The sequence below is a fragment of the Sorex fumeus genome, unplaced genomic scaffold, assembly GCF_029834395.1.
Source record: "Sorex fumeus unplaced genomic scaffold, SorFum_2.1 ptg000086l, whole genome shotgun sequence".
Classification (NCBI taxonomy): Eukaryota; Metazoa; Chordata; class Mammalia; order Eulipotyphla; family Soricidae; genus Sorex; species Sorex fumeus.
This window is the reverse complement of record NW_026606143.1, coordinates 40,139,196-40,159,664: the sequence shown is the minus strand read 5'-3', so window position 1 is coordinate 40,159,664 and position 20,469 is coordinate 40,139,196. Positions and strand designations below refer to the sequence as shown.

The 20,469-nt window shown below is 43.5% G+C and overlaps 1 protein-coding gene across 3 annotated transcripts in view; it reads left to right on the top strand.

Annotated features, from left to right (window-relative positions):
• The first annotated feature begins 6,998 nt into the window (after positions 1-6,998).
• The window catches only part of FRMPD4 (FERM and PDZ domain containing 4), a 600,685-nt gene continuing 587,214 nt past the window's right edge, over positions 6,999-20,469 (top strand). Inside the window, exon 1 of one of the 3 annotated variants that reach the window (XM_056131357.1) lies at positions 6,999-7,257. In XM_056131357.1, coding sequence (XP_055987332.1) covers positions 7,226-7,257 — 32 coding nt within the window. In that variant the 5' untranslated portion in view covers positions 6,999-7,225. Of the gene's footprint in view, positions 7,258-8,271; positions 8,447-20,469 lie in introns of those variants that run through there. The other 2 variants (XM_056131359.1, XM_056131356.1) reach the window with 2 other exon arrangements.

Genomic DNA, 20,469 nt, shown 5'->3' with positions numbered 1-20,469 from the left:
TTTGCAATGGCTAAAACTACTACTAGCCAAATGTGAGACTTTAAGCAATTCACTTCACCCTGATTGAAAGAACCAGTTTAATCAATCAGTCATTTATCTACGCAGTAATATTCTTATCTTGTCCTTGAATGAAACTTTATTTAAACATCATGATTGACAATTTTTTAATAATACAGTCGTTTTAGGAATTCAATATTCCAATACTAGTTCCACCACCACTGTATCGTTTTCTCTACCAATGTTCCCAGTTTCAACCCCACCCCTAAGCCTGCTCCCTTAGCAGACACAAAATAATTTACTTTATATTGCTTATTACAATATAGATATCATAATGGTGTTGCTAAACTCATAGCCTGAGATGTTTTAGGTGTCAACTGAGCTATAAGGTGTGAGTTGAGCCTTCTGTGTTATTGTTTACACTCACTGAGCTTACTGGGCTTTTACTAAATTTTCCCATCTAATTTTCTGTGTTTCTACTGGACTGTCAGCTCTGAATACGTTTGGTGGTGTTGTGTGGCCACATGTGCAGTCGCATGCTTCAGGAGCTTTGAAGCTGGGACAATCAGCTGCCAGTGTCACTATGGTGTCACTCTGAGATCCGTCGTGAAACTGAGCTGCTTCTCTGGCATCAGTGGGAGCTGGATGCGGTTGGGTGGAGTGCTGGGCCTTTGGCAGTGTGTGAACTTGGTCTGTCTCCATCACACTAAGGCTCCAGAGATATGGGTGGCTGGGCCTACTTGGAATAACTCTGCTGCTGGCATCTCTCTGAGATCAGTCGTGAAGCTGGCTCAGTAATATTTTTGATCCTCATATTTCCTATTTGAATCTGATAGTTTATCAGGGGAATAAGAAATTAAAATTAAAATATTTAAATTATGGTATGTTTTTCTACTCAGAAAAATAAAGGAAAAAGAATAAGTAGTCTGCAAAGTGGGCTATTTCTCTGAATTTTAATGGAGTGCTCTAAAGAAAGACCTTTTAGATATATGGAAGAGAAAATTTCTTGAAAGAGAAAACAAATGCAAGTGTTCCAAGGTCAACTAGTAGAGTAAATGACAATAAAGCAGTGTAGAGAGGGCAGATTATGAAGTCAGGGAAGAAGCAAGTAGCCATTACAAAATATGACTTTGTAAACAAGAAGGTAGCTGCCTTATGTTGCAAAGGAACCTGCTAGTTATTGAGTATAAGTCTATTGGGGGAAGTAGGAAAGCAAGTTAGTAGGGTATTACAGTCACCAGGAGAAATGGAAGCTTTGACATAGGCAGTTGTAAGATGTTTAAATAATGTGGATCTGTTTTGGAGATAGAACTAAAGATTTTGATGCTGGGTTCTAAGTGTGGTTTTGGAGGAAAAAAATTCAAAGATAGTAACTAGATTTTAGAAATAAATGACTAGAAGGATGAAATTTTCCATAGTGAAGATGGAAAAGACTGTAAGGAAGAATATTATTTATGGAAATTCATTTTAGGTTATTTTCTGTTCAGTTGCCCATTTAGTTATACAAAAGAAATGTTAAGCAGGAGGTCTGGAGTTGAGAGCTATGTGGTCCAGAGATATGAATTTTGGTGTTGTCAGCATATGTAGAGTATTAAACACCATACAACTCAATGAGACCACCTAAAAGTAAGCATAGATATAGATAGAATGTGAAGTTACTGAATCCTTGGACATCTTAATGTTTAGAGCTGGGCTAGATGAGATACGACAGAAGATTAACAGAGATGATCTTTAGAAGGAACAAGAAGTGAAGCAGGAAGAAAACCAGTAGATTGTGATGTTCCCATTCCAAGTGAAAATTATACTGTAAGGAATATGGAATCAGCAGCTGAGTTAGTTGCAAGAACAGAGGTGGGATACATTGGGTTTAACTACAGGGATGTCTTTGGTTACACTGGCAAATAGTTATAGTGGAGTGGTGGTTTTTAGGGTGGTGAGGAAGCAGTAAATTCAGTATAATGTGAGAGGTGGAAAATCAAGTTTTACAATAAAGAAAAGTTTAAGAATGAGACTTAGCTGATGAGAGATGGGGTAAGATTACCATGTTTGAATGCACATAGAATATCTAGTCGCTTAAGAAAAAGCATTGATGATGGAGAGAGAAAGGGTAAGTTCTGGAGAACTACTTTTGAGCAGGAGAGAGAGGGGAGGATCACAATCACACATCAAGAGTCAACAGACAAGTGTGAGAGTCACTGAAAAGAAAAGGAGAAAAGGCAGAGTACATGAGCACAGAGGAAGAAAACAACATCTAAACTGGACTTTACGTGTTCAATATCTGATAAAGAGAAGCACAGTATTTTTTAAAATAACATGACTCAGTCAATTGTTACTGATTCCTCTTTTTACTTACCTCCCACAAACAGTTTATTGACAAGTCTTGTTAAAAATATAACCTGGGACTACCTACTTTTTACCTCATCCTGGTCATGTTTTTCTGAGCCACCGCAACTCTTTTTCATAGAGGGCACGCCCAACCTTGTTCAGAACTTACTCCTGGTTCTGTGTTCAGAATAACTCCTGGCAGTGCTCAAGGGACCATATGAGGTGCCAGGATCAAACCTGGGTCAACCATACACAAGGCAAGGGCCTGTTCACTGCACTAATGCTGAGATTGATTTTAAGGCAAAGCATCTATCTCTGATCAATCAAAGATCAATCAGCCGTATGCCACTGAAACTCTTGCCTGAGTTTTTGCAACAGGCTCCTAAATTTTTTCCAAGTCTCTACACTCACCTCCCTCAAGAGTGGTCATTAAAAATATCAATCTGATTTTGCCATTTTCATGCTAAAAACCCTCCGGTGGTTGCCCATCTCACAATCAAAGGCAGATGGCTTACTACGACCTACTGTACTCCTCCTCAAAATATCACCTCTGCCACCAAGTTCACCCATTCTCATCCCATTTAATTCAATACCCTCAGGCTCACTGGTTGCTTCTGATGCTTTAAACATATGACAGTTGTACCTGACACAGTATCTCCATTATTTTTTTTGTCATTGCTGGCCATTCTGTGTGGAATGCTTTTCCACATGAACATTGACTGATCATCACATTTCAGCTTGAATGTCACCTCCTTTGAGACATCTTCCTTGGGCATTAAATCTTAAATAGACACCTAACCATCTCCTTTAAATCAAAACAACTTTAACTCTTTGCAGAAACCTATCTGCTATTTTTCTTATGTATGCCATTTTCTGATTTTGCTCTTTATTCCATATCTTCCCTATAAAATGTAATGTCAGGGTGGAGTGATAGTATATTGGGTAGAGCACTTGATTTGCACACAGCTAACTTGGGTTTGATTACCAGCACCACATACCACAGAGCCAGGAGTAAGCCTTAAGCAGCATCAGATATGGCCCAACAAACACATAAATGAAGTTAAATCCATCAGAGCAGAACCTTGTCTTGTTGCCTGGAGACTTCCCCAGAGCCTGATTCATAAGACAAAGTCTTTAAATACTTGTTGAATTAATGGATACCTTGATTTTGTTTACTCAACTTGTGTTTTGATGATCATAACCAGATGGTCAAGATGCTACAGTCCAACTGAGAAATTCGTGGGGTTCTCTCTCTACTGTAATTTGCAGCAAAAGAACCCTTAGCTGCCATCCGGTATGGAACATCTGTCTCAGTAGATTCCTGACACTTGTCTGAGATCACTCAACACTGATGCAGAAACTATTCACCCTTTCCCCTGAAAAAGCCCCAAGAACATGAAAGATAATATCACTCAGGGGCTTAGACACTGACTAAGTAGCCCTGAGATTGATTTTAAGACAAAATGTCTACCTCTGATCAAAGAAAATATCTTCAGCTTCAGAGTAGTGATCTTAGGCCTGTATTTTCCTATCTGTACTTACACAGTTCTAAACAGTTTTGGAAAACCCTCTTGGGGTTAGTAATCATGTGCCTCAATTCACACATACATAACTTGGAATTGATGTCCAATATCAACGGCTCATTCTAGGAACACTGCATTATCGTTTCCATTTGTAGATGAGGAAACTGAGTAACTTAATTGACTTACTCTCAATTGGATATCCTGAGTCTTTTACTCTTGAATAGATTGAACAGTGGGCTGGAGCGATAGCACAGCGGGTAGGGCGTTCGCCTTACACGCGGCCAACATGGCCGACCCGAGTTCGATTCCTCCGCCCCTCTCGGAGAGCCCGGCAAGCTACCGAGAGTATTCCATATGCCAGACACAGTAACAACAAAGTCTCCAATGGAGACGTTACTGGGCCCGCTCGAGCAAATCGACGATCAACGGGAGGGCCTTTACCTTTTACCTTTACCTAGATTGGTTATAAGTGTGTTTGTTTATCAGAAATGACCAAATGTTACTTGGATCCAGGTAAAGCAAACTAGATTCTCAAGGATGAGTAATTCAGGTTCCAATGAGTAAGGCTCTACAAGTTCAAGTAGGGGATTTAGAGATCATCCAGATTATCTAGAGATAAAAAAATCTAAAAATCCTGTATATACTTAAACCCTACTCAGTACTTTTTGTTCATTTTAGGCAAATCTAGTTCATAGGAGACAAAGAAGCCTATCCAATCCTCTCTAGCATACACCTGGCAAGAGAGGAAGCAGGGCTGTGGCACTAGATACTCAAATCTTTGCTTATCTATGAAGAGGGATTAGAGGTATAAACTGGCTGTGTTAGCATGTTTCAAGGGAGCAGATTCTTCCATTTTTATGTTAATGAAAAACAAAGGAGGAGGGGGAAGAATCTCTTTGCTTTAGAAAAAGATATCAGCCTATTAGAAAACATACTAGATAATTAATATGCCAGAGGATAATATAAAGACCTGGAGAAGCCAGTCATTTCCCCTGGTGGCTATTAGGCTGTGGAGAGTCAGCATCTGCAACATTCATAACTGTAGCTTACAAATTGGCACAGACTGAAGCCTAACTGCAATCTGTTCCAGGTAGACCAGATGTCTTGAAGGGATGCTGTCTCTCTACAAGTAAACATGATGCCTATTTCCTGTCATTTTGACTGTTGAATAACTAGTTATTTGGTATCTGAAATAATTCTCTAGTAATTAGGTTATGTTTTTGTTTTGTTTGGGGACCACACTCAGCGGTGCTCAGAGCTTGCTCCTGAGGGGATTCAGGGGGCCATATGGGGTTCTGGGAATTGAACCAGGGTCAGCTGTGTGAAAGGCAAATGCCTTAACTGTACTGTCTCTCTGCCCCCAATAAAGTTATCTGTTTAAAATGACATCCTAACCTCTCAGTATCTGCATTGCAAACCATAATGCCCAAAAGTAGAGAGAGAGTATGGGGAATATTGTCTGCCATGGAGGCAGGGGAGGGTGGAAAGGGGGGTCATACCGGGGATATTGGTGGTGGGCAATGTGCACTGGTGGAGGGATGGGGATTTGATCATTGTGTGATTGTAACACAAACATGAAAGCTTGTACCTATATCATGGTGATTCAATAATTTTTTTAAAAAAATGACATCCTGACCATTCTAGCCTCCAAAGTATGCAAGTTTTCCAAGCACTTACTCCAAAGGCATAGCTTTACCTCTGTTTCTCTTTCATTGGTCTTGTGCTGCCAGATGTTGAGTCAGAAATCGAAAAGGGTTGGCAGTCATTGTTGAGGGAAAGGAGAGAGAGGGAGAAGGGGACACATAACTGGAGTTTATGAGAGGGTCTTTGTTGTTATCATGGCCAATTCAAAGGAGAATGAAGGCTGCTAAGGAGGGCTGAATGGCGACAAGGAGCTCAGTACCCACCAGGGATGCTGGGCCAGCTTTGAGTTGGCTGTGGATGATGAAGTTTATTCATTCAACAAATGTTTCTTAAGTTTCTTCTCTATTTAAGGGGACTGTTCTAGGCATATAACATCCAAAACTTAAAAGACAACATTACAAATAAATGACCTCTTAAAAGCAGTCCTTGTCCTAGTAGAGCTTTTATTCTAGCAAGAGAATCAGATAAGAAACAAGAAATAATAGACATAAAACGAAGTATATAATGCTCCGGTGGGTGATAAGTGCCATGGAAACGGGGAGGGGGGGGGAGACAAGGGGAGGGGCTTGTATCCCAGGGTCTGGGGCTTTGGAATTTTAAATAGAATTTTAAGAGATGGATTTTTGAAAGTGATATTTATGCAAAGGCTTGATAGAGCAAAGGAGCTGGCAGTGCTAATATCTTGGAAAGTGCATTCTAGAGCAAAGGAATAATCATTGGGAAGAGGCCAGGTGGGAGGAAAACCTGTAGAATTGGAAGACCGGCAAGGGGGACTGGTAAGGGAGGTGGGGAGGAGAGAGGGATATAGAGTAATAACAGATCAAGAGCTCGGTGTCTAGGGTCTTGTTGGTCACTGGCGGAGTATAACTTTAGCTTCAAGGAGAATAGAGACTGTTAGCAAAATTTGAATCAGACAGGTAACCTTATGTGACCCGCGTTTAAAGCACATCTCTTTGTCTAGTGCATTGACAATAGATTGTGGCTTAAAAAATAAAATACTTTTTGAAAAACCATGGTGCCTCGGAGGGTTGCTTTGAGACTGAGAGGCAAAATGACTTTAAAAATTACAAAGCACAGTGCAGACCCAAACTATAATTTCTTATACAAACAATAGGGGGTTTGAAAGCTAAGGTCCCTCTCGCCTCCTCGGATACGCGAATAGTAACCTTGTTCGTGAAATTAAAGTCCCTATATAGGAAAGTCAAGGAAAATGGATTCTATTTACTTTTCAAATCATGCACTGTAATGCCCGAGTTTCAGATCATTTCGCTTTTTTTTCAGCCGGCTACAGATTTCATGTTTAATTTTTGAAAGCACGCCTTTGAAAACCGGGAGTCTTGGGCTTGAATACTGAAGATTTGAAATGCAGGATGGGAGCTGAGGTCTGGGACTGTTAACCCCGGTCCCTTTTCCGTAGCCCCCCTCTCCAAGCCGAGCCGGGAATCTGGCTGGTCAGATCCTCCAACCTTTCGGGGTGGCATCTCTTATTTGCCGGGGCCCTGCCATCAGGTGAACGCTTCTGGGTGGAGGACACACACTTTGTGCAGCCAGCTGACCTTCAGAGAGTCTGGGAGATATTTGAAAAGGCTTCTTGGAGAAGCAGCCTTGAGGCTCCTGGAGAAAGAACATGAAAGGGGGCCCGAAGAAGCCCGAGCCTCCCGGGAGAGGGAACTGAGTTAATGAAGAGAGGCGATTCTCCAAGAGAATTACGTAAAAGAGGACGCTAGGAGTTCGAAATGGCTGCAACTTGGAGTTTACTCTGCCTGAGGTGAGTGTTGATGCTTCCCGGGTTTGTTTTCCAAGAGAGGGTATGTCCCCCCACCCCCTTCTTGGTCCCCGGTGCCAGCAGAACGAGCGAGCTCGCCACCCTCCGGACCCCCGTTCAGTTCCCTTCCCATCCCGGAGAATCCGAGCCCCGCGTGGCCGAGACTCGCCCCCCCGGACCCCCTGGGACGCTGATGGGGAGCGAGCCGGGTCCGAAACCTCTGCGCGGCCCCCACCCCCGGGGTCTCCGGGGCGTTTGGGGTCTCGGGGTTTCTCTGACGCTCCCCGCGGCCGTGTCCAGAGACACACCTTCCCGGGCAGCGCCGCGGGCACGTCTCGCTCGGGCGCTCGGGGGGGAGCCGCGGCAACTCTGCTCGGTCGCCCCGATCCCGCCGCGACTGCCCCTGTGTCCCCCCGTGTCCCCCCTCCCCCGTGTTCCCCTTGACCACCCCCCCCTCCCCCGCGCCCGCGCCCGCCCGGACCATCCCGGCTCCTCGGCTGGCGCGAGGAGCGTTTCTCCAGCCCACCGGGACCCCGCGCATCCCGCGGGGGGCCGACACCGACTCCCTCCTCCTCCCACGAGCCCCAAGAAGCCCGCGCCGGGGCCGTGCGGGCACACGCCGCGGGTGACAGCCGAGCCACCCCCTCCCTCGAGGCTGGGGGCGGGGAGCCGCGCCGGCTCGGGGCCGGGAAGGAGGCGGGGAGGCAGCTGCAGTGCCCGAGGGGTGCGGGCGGCGGGGCCCGAGAGCGGCGAGCGCGATCCGCACCCCTCGGCCGGTCCCCACCCGCCTGCACCCCCCCTCTTCCCGGGAACCCCCCGAACGCACTGGGCGGGGCGCCCCGCCCGGCCAGCCCCGCTCCCCGCCCCCGCCCCCCTCGCTCCCCGTCGGGCCCCCTCGCGGCTGAGTTTCCCGGTCCCGCCCGGGGATGCACGCGCAGCTCGCGGCCGGAGGGGGGTAGCAGCCGCCGCGTCCCGCTGCGGGCTCCCCCCCCCCCACCCCCCAGGCCGTCACCGCCACCCGCCATCGCCGCCACTCGAGCCCCGGGGCGCGCCGAGGTCCCGGCCGGGCCATGGGGCGGCCGGCGCTGCAGTCGCTGGCGTGAGAACGGCCGAAGCGGACGCCGCGCTCGGGCTCGCCCCCGGCCGCCTGCATGGACGTCTTCAGCTTCGTGAAGATCGCCAAGCTCTCGAGGTAGGCGCCGCGCCGAGTCCTCGGTACCCAGGGCCGCCGCCGCGGGCAACTTGGGGCTGCATTTTGCCCGGAGGCTCCTGGACCAGCCCAGGCTGGAGAGGGCGGCCGGGCTGAAGAAGAGAACACCGACCCGACCGGCGGGGTCGGGGCTGCCGCCTGCAACTTCTTTCTCACGGGCTGCTCTGGGGTTTGGGGGATCCCTGGATGAAGACCACACACACACGCACACACACACACACACGCATACACATGCACACACGCGCACACACACTCACACACATGCACACACGGAGTCCAGCACGCACCAGTATTCACCAGTTTCCCCGTAGGAACCCCCCTGCGGTTGCTTGGGGTTGGGTCTCACAACCGCTGATTGGGGGGGGGGGGTCAGAGACCGTGGGTTTGTACTTGCTGCTGTCAAAGTGCTCCCGGAGCCTGGCTGTTTGCTTTCCGACCCAAACTGCTCCCCTCCCTGCCTCATCCAAGACTTCCACGCTCCCCCACACGCAGCCGGTGGGTTCACCCAGGTTAACCGGCTAGGTTACGACGTGTGCCCGCAGTCACATAGCTGTCCGAGACATGGAGCCGGGAGAGAGACACAGAGACAGAGACAGAGAGACAGAGGGAGAGAGACATGGGAGGGAAAGAGAGATGGGGAGAGAGAAAAGGGGGGAGACAAGGGAGAGAGAGGGAAAGAGAGGAGGGAGGGAAGAGAAACATGGGGGAGGAGAGACAAGGGGAGAGAGACATGGGAGAGAGAGACAGGAAAGAGAGAGGAGGGAGAAAAAGGGGAGAGACAGGGGAGAGAGAAGAGAAAGAGAGAGCGAGAACAAGTAACAGAACAGAGACCTTTCGCCTTTCTTTGGGTAACTCTGTTATCTGAAGCCTTGAAAGATTTAGAAATTGGCTTCCAAGTGACCGTGTTGTTGAAACCAAGGAAAATGAATGTATTCAGGCCAATTTCCCGGGAAGCACTGATGGAAGAGTATTCCATTTTGGGGCTGCCTCGTTATTACGTTCCTCCTAGGGCTTGGCCCTGCTTCTGCTTCCCAAGTCTTCATTTCATCCAGGAAGTACGGTCTGTGCTTCTCACAGTGCTGCATTAAGCGGGAAGAGCCCGCTCGGAAAGTCTTAGCAAACCATGCCTCTCTCCTCTGCCAAGTGCCTGGAAGGACTGGTCCTCGGAGCCCCCGAGAGCACCTACTGTGGCCGAGGAGAAAGGCAGTGGGCTTTCTTGGCGTGCAGTTTAGGTTCCGAAGAATAATTCCAGCTTTTCCGTCACTGTTTAGCATCAGAGTGGGAGATTTTGATTGCACGAGTCCGTCGTCATGTCAGCCCCAAATGTGATTGCTTAGGCTAAAAGTACATTTGGGCCATTTGAGAAACATTTCTTCCGGACATCGCCATTCAGCTACGCAACACCCCCAGGTCTTTAGTTCTTCGGCTCCATCTCCACCTTCCCTCTCTTCACATGGCTCAGTCTTAATGTCACAAGCAGGCTTCCCCAGGGAGCGTGCCCCACGCTAACAGTCTGACAGGGTGTGAGGTAGATAGGGAGCAAACACCTCTGTCTTGGAGCAACCCAGGGAGAGGCTGGTGTGTTCCATCCTGGGTGAGGGCCATGTGGCAAACTGGTATCAAACTGATATCACAACTTGTCAGCGCCTCACAATTTGATGCTGTTAATTTTGTACATGCTATGCCTCTGAGTAGTCTAAAAACAGCTGTCAAAGAATGCACCATAGTTGGAGAAAAGCACAGCACTTCAGCAACAACACAGGTGCCCTCTGAGTGATGGGAAAGAGAAATATAACCAAGAGTAGTGTTCAAAGTAATCAAGATCTTTTTTTTGGAGGGGGGAGGGGATGGTGGTCACAAATGCTAAAAGCAGTGCAATTAGTAACACACCCAGAGCCTGGATTTAGTCCTGAAACTTTGTGGCTTGGGAGAGGACAGTACCATATGTCAGGGAAAAGATGCCTTTTCTTCATTTGACTCAGTTCTAGGCTGCCTCCCAGAGAGTCGCAATCAGATTTACGGCAAAACCCTGACCAGGCTAGGAGGGATGAGTGTGTTCTTTTAAAGGGAAGTTAAAATTTAGTATATGAGTGTGAATTTCACTTTCTATCCTTAACCCGATCCAAATAGAATCTTTACTCTAAAGAGAGAAGCTGCACATGTTCTGAGCATATGTGCCGATTAAGCAATCTTCCATCCAGAGGAATCCTTCTTGTTTCTCAGTGTGAGTGCGGTGATGGTCCCTGAGCTGAAAATGAAATACCTTTAGAGGGGCATCGGCTTGTAAAAACACATGTTTGCAGCTGTTTTCTTCTGCCCTTGAAGGAATCAAGTCTTGTCTGTCTTAAACAGTTACCAGAATCAAGTTCTTTTCTCAAAGGTGAAGTATAAAAGTGCATACTCGGCAGGATTTTCCTGATAATCTTTCTAAAGGATTTAGCTTTGATCAACATAGTTACTGGAGTGCTTAAAATTCTCTCGGCTTAGCAGTAAACAACCCCTAGCCCAGGCCCTTGCCTTTGATTCTGCACAACTTGAATCTCTAAAAGTTAATTCAGAGAAGCACCTGCTGTTGAAAACATACTTGATATTTGCTAAACGTCCTGTTTGGGAGGAAGAAAGTTGTGGTTACAGAGAGTTCCAAGAGTACAATGATCCGTACTAAAACACAGCATATTTTGACTTTTCAAAGGACCCTCATTTAATTATCTGTTGCCGCCTCTGTGCCCTTTAAATCAAGTAAAAACTCCCAACTTAAAACCTCCTCTTCAGAGCTCAGTACTATGCTATGATCACCATTGAATAATAATAAAATGCTGTCCAGCACCGGGCTCACTGGCAAGTGGTGACTTTTTGCATCATCGTTTTGAGTTTTGACCCTTGATTGCATCTTTTGTGGATGGCACAACATGTCATGGTTGTGTCTGAAGAAATTTTTTCTTGTTCTTTTAATTTTCTGGTTATTAAATTGCTGGGTAGTTTACATGCAGTTTGACTTCACTGTTTCCTTGGTAACTGTTATATATCATTTTCCGTCCTTGTAGATGAGAACATTACAGATGATTGCCTTATCAACGAGTAATAGTATAAAGATCGGCATATATCTTTATTGTTACTGCTCTTTGCATTGACCGTTTCATTTATAAAGCAGATGCACTCTTTCAAATGTTTATAGAAGAATGCAGTTAGTAGAAAAACATATGATTATGCCCCTTTCTCCTGAGGGAAGTGATGTGAAACCCAAAACTCATAAGGGTGTTATTAAACTGAGTGATGCATTCATGGATTGAATAGCTTGACTCCAGTGCTTTTATTTACACAAAATGACACACTTTGTGATAATGATCGGGTCGAAATTGTTAATACGGAGAATATTTCTTGTAGGTAAATTTGAAGGATGCTCTACTTTGTCTTGTAGTGTCTTGTAGTTGCATGGGTTTCTTTGAAATATTAGCAGTGGCTGATATCTGTGATAATAAGGTGTTATAATTTTGTTATATTTAAGGAAATTTTAAAAATATGTATCTATGGGGGTTGGAGTGATAGTATAGTGAGTAGGGTGCCTGCCTTGTACACGGCTGCCTGGGTTCAATCCTCACCATCCCATATGGTCCCCTGAGCTCCGCAGGGGTGATTCCTGAGTGCAGAGCCAGGAGTAACCCCTGAGCACTGTTGGATGTGTCCCCAAAACAAAACAAAGCAAATCATATAAAATATTATGTACAGTTTCCTCAGATATTTATGTGAAACCTATTTAGAGACTAATAAACTTTCAGTTTTCATCTTTATCTTATGTGGAATCTAGTAATTCCAAGGAAAAAGAAGCAAATGATGGAACTTTCCTCATCCCATCCTTGTTACCCAAGTAATTGCATTAATATTGCTGATAATAGTGAGCTTGGAGACTAGCGGTGAAAAACTCCTGAAGACTTGGGCTTTGAATTTTACTGAAAATGCTACTTGCTCATTGTGTGAGTTCTCTCTGAGTTCTTTCTGCTGATTTCTGTGGTTGTCAGGAGGTGAAATGATGAACCGTTTCATAACAGAACTAGATTCCTGTTTTAGGAATATTTAATTCTAGTTTCCCAGGGGTTGCTGGTTGCAGCTGTGAAAGCCGAGTCTCTTCACAGTTCCAGGCCAAGATGACTTGTTCAGGCTATGGACCACTTCAAAGATATTCTCTCTTTTCTCTTCACTGTTTCCCTCACCTCCCTCCCTTCTTCCACATCTCCTGACCTTCCTTACTTTCCTTTCCTCATTCTCTTCCTTCAACTCTTACCTCTTCTTTCTCCCTCATTCCTTCTCTTTCTCGCTCTTTCCTTCCTTTTCTCTCTCTCACTCTCTCTCCCCCCTACCTTCTTGTTCCCAACATTTGATCTAGCGTCAGCTGCACTAAAATTTGTGCTTTGGATGCATGACCTGAAAATTCTCAGTTTCTGCTTTATGCACCTTCCAGATGGTCATTCCCTGTACACACACACACACACACACACACACACACACACACACACACACACAGAGTTTAACTTTATTACTCTTTATTACTCCATTTGGAGTTTGCCATGAAAGTTTAGCTAAGACAGAATGCATATTATTGGTAAATTAGAAATTTACCTTTGAGAAATAAACTTTAGGATCCAGAGAGATAGATCAAAGGGCTGGGGTGCATGGCTGGCATTCAGAGGTCCCTGGGCTTGATGACTGGCACTACATGACTTTCTTAGTGCTTCTGAGTCTAGACCTCATTGCCCCCAGTGGCTCTGGGAGTTCCCTGCAACACACCAACATAAAATTGGGTTGAAATAATAGATCTCATTCTTGACTAAGTAAAAAAAAATCGAGAGTGATTTTTTTTTGTTTGTTGTGAGAAATATGGTCTTGAAATCTAGTACCCTTCCCATCAATTCATCTTGCTTTTTCAGTGCTAATCATACCAAGCATATAAAATTATGAATAGATTAAATCACAGTTTGGCAAACTAAGGACTGAGGACTAAATTTGGCTAGTGCACACTTTTAATATACCCTCTGAGCTAAGATTTTTTTAAAAAAAATAAATATTGATTCCAAAAATCCAAAGAAGAATAATATGAAATTAAAATATGTGTCCATGAGTAATTAGAACGTTTTTAGTGGAAATCAGCTATGCTTCTGCATTTGGTACTCTCTATGGCTACATTTGATTCTCAGCCACAAAATGGAATAGATACTGCAGAAACCTTATGGCCTGCAAAGCCTGACAAATATACTTATCTGGCCCTTTACAGGAACAGTTTACTGACCCCTAGATTCCAATTTCTCTTTAAATTATCAGCACACAAGTGTGGACACAAGTATAACCAAATATCGACTGTCAACGATGAACAAAGCCAGACACTGAAGTGATAAGGGGAGATTTTAATCAGTATTATACATTGATGCAATAGGGAAAAGAGGCCAGTGGCAAGCCAACGCATCTTGGCTTTGTATAGAGGTGACTGTGCATCTAAAAGGAGATTTAGGAGATAGCAAGAGCTGTGCTGGGCCTCAGTTGGAGCAGAAATTCGGAACATTATGAAGATCGAGAATGGGGTCTGGTTCACGTGACACCACTTGGGTTTGCTAACTGGTGCTTCTCCAAGTCAGACTTGTACCCTCCCACAGATGCTGGGAGGCAGGGACCCTATCTTCAGGTATTGGCTGGAATAAACAGTACGTTTTTGGCAGCCTTGAGTTCTCTTAAGCAAGCACTTTAGATAGGGGTTGGTCATCCAAGGGATGTGGACAGTAAGAAACTGTGCAGATGTTTAGAGGCCAAGGTCGAAACCTAGTCGAGAAAGGTTTAGAGGAGTCTGCTTGAGTTTGGTAAAGGAGAGAAACTTTGTCAACAAAGTTTGTCAAGAAACAAACTTTGTCAACACGTGTCAAATTTAGCATAGTAATGACATGAATTAATTCAAATACATTAACAAAATTAATGAAGACCTTATTTATATTTAAACTCCGGTGTCACTCTCTTTGTTTCACTGTTAAATACTGTTCACTGGAAGCGAATTCAATCACCAGATTGGTATTTGTTTCACTGGGCACAATTTTGCATGATGACTCGTTGATCACTAGATCGATATGCTCTTCTGGGCTGGAGTTACTTTTGTAGAAAGCTGTTTACCTCCCATAGACCTTTAAACTTCTATTTTAACAGGAATGAAAGGCGAACGTGCAGTAATACCTGTGTAGCTTCTACCGATAAACAAGCCTACGGGGGGAATGCCTGGTATTTCCTTACAGTGCATTTGAGCCATCTGGCCCTAATGACTGATGACCTTCATTAATCTGCTTCCAAATGGAAAGAAAACGAGATAAGTAGATTTAGTTATAGGCACAAGATGGAGGTTGGCTGTGTTAATTGGAATTTGAGTTTAACCCAACATTCTTATGATTTGACTGTGAGCATTGTAATAAATATCTGTATACTACCTTTAGTTCTTAGCGAAAATGTATCAAAAGTTTCTATGTTGCCTTGGCTTCTGAGCAATTTCAGGCATTATGTTCTTGAGCTGAGAAAATTATCGCAAGGAAATCTAAGCCTTAGTTTTAGATCACAAAGTTAACATTCCCATTTTCTTTTTCTGTGGCAAAGGAATGAGAAGTATTTCCTACCTAGGTCTTTTACAAATATAGTGCTCAAGTGTGGGGTACTGAATTTGGCAGGCTATAAAATACTCTGTATTAAATCATTAGTGAATAAAGTCACATGTAATCCACTGCAATACTCCATGAAATAAATGATCATATTTTGTTAGCTGAACCATTATCATAATCAAGAACCCTGGATTGTAAAGGAGTGTGTACAAGTTTAAAAATACAACTTGTGCTTGAACTAAGTCTCTGGCCACAAACTTTTATTTCTGTTTTGACATTATAATATTGTTTCCCTGTGATCAATGATTAGAAACTCATTGATTTAGATGCCTCAGAGCTCTGGTACTACTTTCCTCTCACTGTCACTGTCCTCCCGTTGTTCATCGATTTTGCTCGAGCGGGTCCAGTATCATCTCCATTGGAGACTTTGTTGTTACTGTGTTTGGCATATCGAATACATCACGGGTAGCTTGCCAGGCTCTGCCGTGCAGGCGTGATACTCTCTTTATGCTTAACAAAATTATGATAATGCCAACATGGCCTTTTATAGATGTCAGTAAAGATTTTAGTTTAGGAAAGTCCTTTTTGATAAAAATATGACTATCAATTTTATGAAAGAGATGTTTAGAGGTTTGAAAGGAAAAAGCAATTTTTCCACCACAATAATGTACTATGCAATTTTAATTTTTATTTTGGTTGCTTTTCACAGATTGTATAAATTGTGTCTTATTTGCTTAATTGAAAATATGAACATGATAATTATCTGACAGAGTGAGCTACAAAGAAAACAGTAGGCCAAAGTTCATAAAATTCATGTTAAAATTCACTACCCAATGGAAGAACGAGCTTATTTCTATATTTAAGTGAGATGATTATTTAACTCTGGAAGAGTCTGTGGGGGAGAACATGAAGCCATCTGGCTAACTGGGGGCTGTGTCACTTCTGCCTTGGATCTTACATCTGACCATGATGACTTTACAGTGGCCGCTCTAACTAGAGTCCGGGGACTTGTGAAACTCATAGCTATCAACATCGGTCTTGTAATATGGGCATGAGTTTATTAGCAGTCACAACTGCATACCCAATGGGTGGTGTCTGGGATTACTTTGGTCACAAGCCCTTCATGTGCCCCACTTAATTGTGGCTCAGGACACTGTCCCCTTTCTCGCCTCAGAAAGTGTTTAGCACACCGTAGCCACCTGATTTTTTAATGTATATATTTAATAATCGCTTTACTGCCAGCTCTTGCAAAGAAAGTTTCATTGGAATACAGCCATGCTCATTTGTTTATGTATGTATCTGTGGCTGCTTTTGGCAGAGTTGAAAAGTGTGTGACAGTAACCACATGACTAGCAAGGCCAAAAAGATGAACCGTTTGCCCTTGACAGTATTTTACTCTTTTTCCTTGCACACTCTGCCCAGCATTCAAATTCCCCTGGGAAACCAGAGCAGTGCCCATGGTATTTTCCTACTTCCATGGAAGGATGGGGTGGGGATGGAACGTTTGCCCGAATGAGCACCTGACCCATACCCTTGATGGCACCTCTCTTGAGTCTTAATGTTCTAGCATATAATATACCACTTGGATATTTTTTCTAAATCTTCCCAAACCATAAATCGAATCATTTCTTTATCGCCACAGTTTTGGGTTTGACCCGCTTTCCTTTGGTTACACTATTGCTGAACACTTAATACTTCTCTTTCCTAGCTTTAAGTTTCTATTCAGTCCCCAAGTACACATATGCACATCTCCACCCCCCCCCCCCGCCCCAACACACACACATGTATCTTCCTATTCAAAGTTCTTAGTGGTGTCAGAACTCTGAAATTTTGCTTATAGTCTTCATTTTATCTCTTGCCTTTCTAACTGGAAGACTACTTGCCTGTTGTGTTTCAGGGTTTTTTAAAATTTTTTTATTAAACAAGTTTTATTGGATCACCGTGAGATAGTTACAAACTTGCATGGTTGCGTTTCATTCGAACAATGCTCAAACACCCATCCCTCCACCAGTGCACATTTTCCACCACCATTGTTCTCAGTGTCCCACCCGACACACCCACCCTACCACACTTCCTCCCTCTGTGGCAGGTACAGTCCTTCTTACTCTCTCTCTAATTTTGGGCATTGTGATTTGAGATCATAGATGCTAAGAGGTCATCGTGTTTGGTCCTTGGTCTACTTTCAGCACACATTCCCCAACCCGGGCGATCCCTCCAATCACCATTTACTTAGTGATCCCCTCTCCATTCGAACTGCCTTTCCCCCCAGCATGTGGGACCAGCTTCCAAACCATGGTGTGATCCTCCTGGCCCTTATCTCTACTGTCCTTATGTGTTAGTCTCATATCATGCTACTTTATATTTGACAAATGAGTGAAATCATTCTATGTCTGTCCTTCTCTTTCTGACTAACTTCACTTAGCATGATACTCTCCAAGTCCATCCACTTATATGTGAATTTCATTATTTCATCTCTTCTAACAGCTGTATAGTATTCCATTGTGTAGATGTACCAGAGTTTCTTCAACCACTCATTTGTTCTCAGGCACACGGGTTTTTTCCAGATTCTGTCTATTGTAAACTATGTTGCAGTAAACATACAATTGCAGATATCATTTATACTGTATTTTTTTCATCTCTGGTATATATTTCCAGGAGTGGTATTGCTGCGTCATATGGAAGTTCTATTTCTAGTTTTTGAAGGAATGTCCATATTGTTTTCCAGAAAGGCTGGACCAATCGGCATTCCACCAACAATGAATGAGAGTCCCTTTCTCCTGGAATCCGAGCCAGCACTGGTTGTCCTTGTTCTTATTAATGTGTGCCAGTTTCTGTGGTGTAAGATGATACCTCATTGTTGTTTTGATTTGCATCTCCCTGATGATTAGCGATATAGAGCATTTTCCCCATGTGCCTTTTGGGTGTTTCAGTTTTTAAGTCTAAGCTTGTTCTGTGTAGTTTTCTCCAACTTTTAAATTCTGTGTTAAAATTATGGAGTTTTTGTTCATTAAGACTATCTGACTGCCTTCATGGATCAACCCTCAATTTTCAGTCCCTTATTTCTTGCTTGCTTAGAGCCCCCACAGATATTCCTGATGGAATGCTAGAGCTCAGCTACACAAAGTTTCTTGAAGAACCTGGAAAATAGAGGTTCTTTCAACTTCTATATCAATTTCAAGGTTTCACTGCTCATCAGCATCCAACTGACAGATGAGAGCCATGGGAGAAAGACTAGAAGGTACATCCATTCCCCAAACTGAAGTACCTCATTCCACTCATACCCATTAGCCAGAACCCTGGCCTTGTAAAGTGTGAGATATACTGGGACATTCAGTCTATGCTGAACACCACTTACCCTGCTGTTATCACAACATTCACTATGGGGTAGATAGTTCTTTTGTCCCACTTCTATAACCTTCCCTGAATCTAGGCCTTTTCTGTGTGACTCCTGTTAGAGGTCAACTGCCCCTCCCCCAGATGTTGGGCTTTTGAGTTGCTTTGGTGCCCAGAATCTGGGCAGGAGCAAGAGCATCATATTTTTGTAGATGACCTTGAGAGGTCCTGTGCATTTTTTTTCTGTGCCTCTGATATGACTATGTGAAGAACTGCCGAGGGCAGCCTGTTGGTTCAAGGAACTAAAATTGCATGCAGAGTACCATCCTTAAAGGTTGCGAGCGTGAAAATTGAGATTTCTTGTTTGGTGATACTGAGTTTGTGATAGTTTGCTTATGTGGCATTTGTGTGGCAATAGTCAGTTGGCATGGATTGCATCTAATTAATTCCAGTTTTGGGTCATGTGGTTTGTGGGTGGTTCATGATCTATTTGCAGGCAAAGTCCCTTTCTTAAGCATCTTTTGTTTATAGTAAATATTAAGACGTATTTGGTGGGGCTGGAGCAATAGTACAGTGGGGAGGGCATTTGCCTTTTATGCGGCCAACCTGGGTTCAGTCTCCTGCATCTCATGGTTCCCTGAGTACTGCCAGGAGTAATTCCTGAGTGCAGAGCCAGGAATAACCCCTGAGTGTTGCCAGTTGTGACCCTAAAAGCAAAAAAAAAAAAGGTATTTGGTGAATTATGAGTGGACCAGAGTGAAACCATGCTGCTTTCTACATGTCAAGTATTAATTAGCCGAGATATATCTACTAGATTTCACGTAATTGATAGAACTGCTCCTGAATTTTAGGAGCTGCTGCCAACAGCTGTTTAGGCTACCTATTGGACATTCGGCAGTTGTTCCAGTTGAGCTATTATCTAGTAGAACTGTTGTTTACTCTACTCGACAGCTTGGGACCCAGCCCTGAATCTGGATCCAGATGCTTCCATTTTTATATTCTTTCTTCTTCCCTTCCCTTCAGTTCTGGGCATTTTGCATCTTCTTCAGTTGCATGCATCATTTCTCCACAGTCATAACAGAATTGTGGATAGCATTTGTAACATACTTAAAGCTTGGATAATACGAATTTTGTGTACCTTTTTGTGATTGTAAGGAACACATGGTTGGGGGAATTTTGTATACATACTGAACAAAGAAAACAAAGAACTGGAAAACAGAAGTATCACTACACTAAATGAAGGGCCTTGCCTTGTAGAAATGCATGTATTTGACCTAGAATTCATTTCTGTGTTGCTTTTTAAAATATAACACAGGTTTTAAGAAGGGGGTCTATGCATATTTTGCTATAAAATGATCAAGCAATGCAGTGTAGTTGTGGAAAAATACAGAAAATTCTTTATGCCCAGGGTTTTCAACCATTTTATGTCCCCTCCCCAAGGACTGAGGACCGTCACTAGTTGAGCACCAATATGTGGATGGCTATCACAACCCCCTGAGGTACAACAGTGGTTTTCATCCATTTTTATGTCTGCAGAGTGACATCCACTGCTCTGTTCTATGACGTAGAAACACCTATGGATATATTTATTGTCAAGTAAAAAACTGCAAAGGCTCAAAACTCTTTTAAAAGGAGGTTTTCTTGAATGCACACAATTTTTGTATTTGCATATTAATGACCACAAAGATATCCAAAAGAAAATGTATTAAAATAAATTTGATGCCAGGGATATAAGGAGTTATGTATGAGAAAGGCTAGAATAGACAAGGGCTCATGTCTCCTTTCATTCTTTTTAGTTTTATTGTAATGTTTGAACCCTAGGGATATATTAACAATAAGGAGATAAATTTGAATTTCAATAAAAGCTAATAATAAACCCACATTAATCCAAAGACCCAGATAACACCAACAGGTTTTTAACATGTTTATCTGATGGTAAAGTAAGCTAACTTTATTCTAAAAAGTTTTGAACATATGAAATTTAAAAGGAAAAATTATACATATATTTGAAATTTTATCAGCCAATTATAACCACTGTTATCAGCTTGTTAT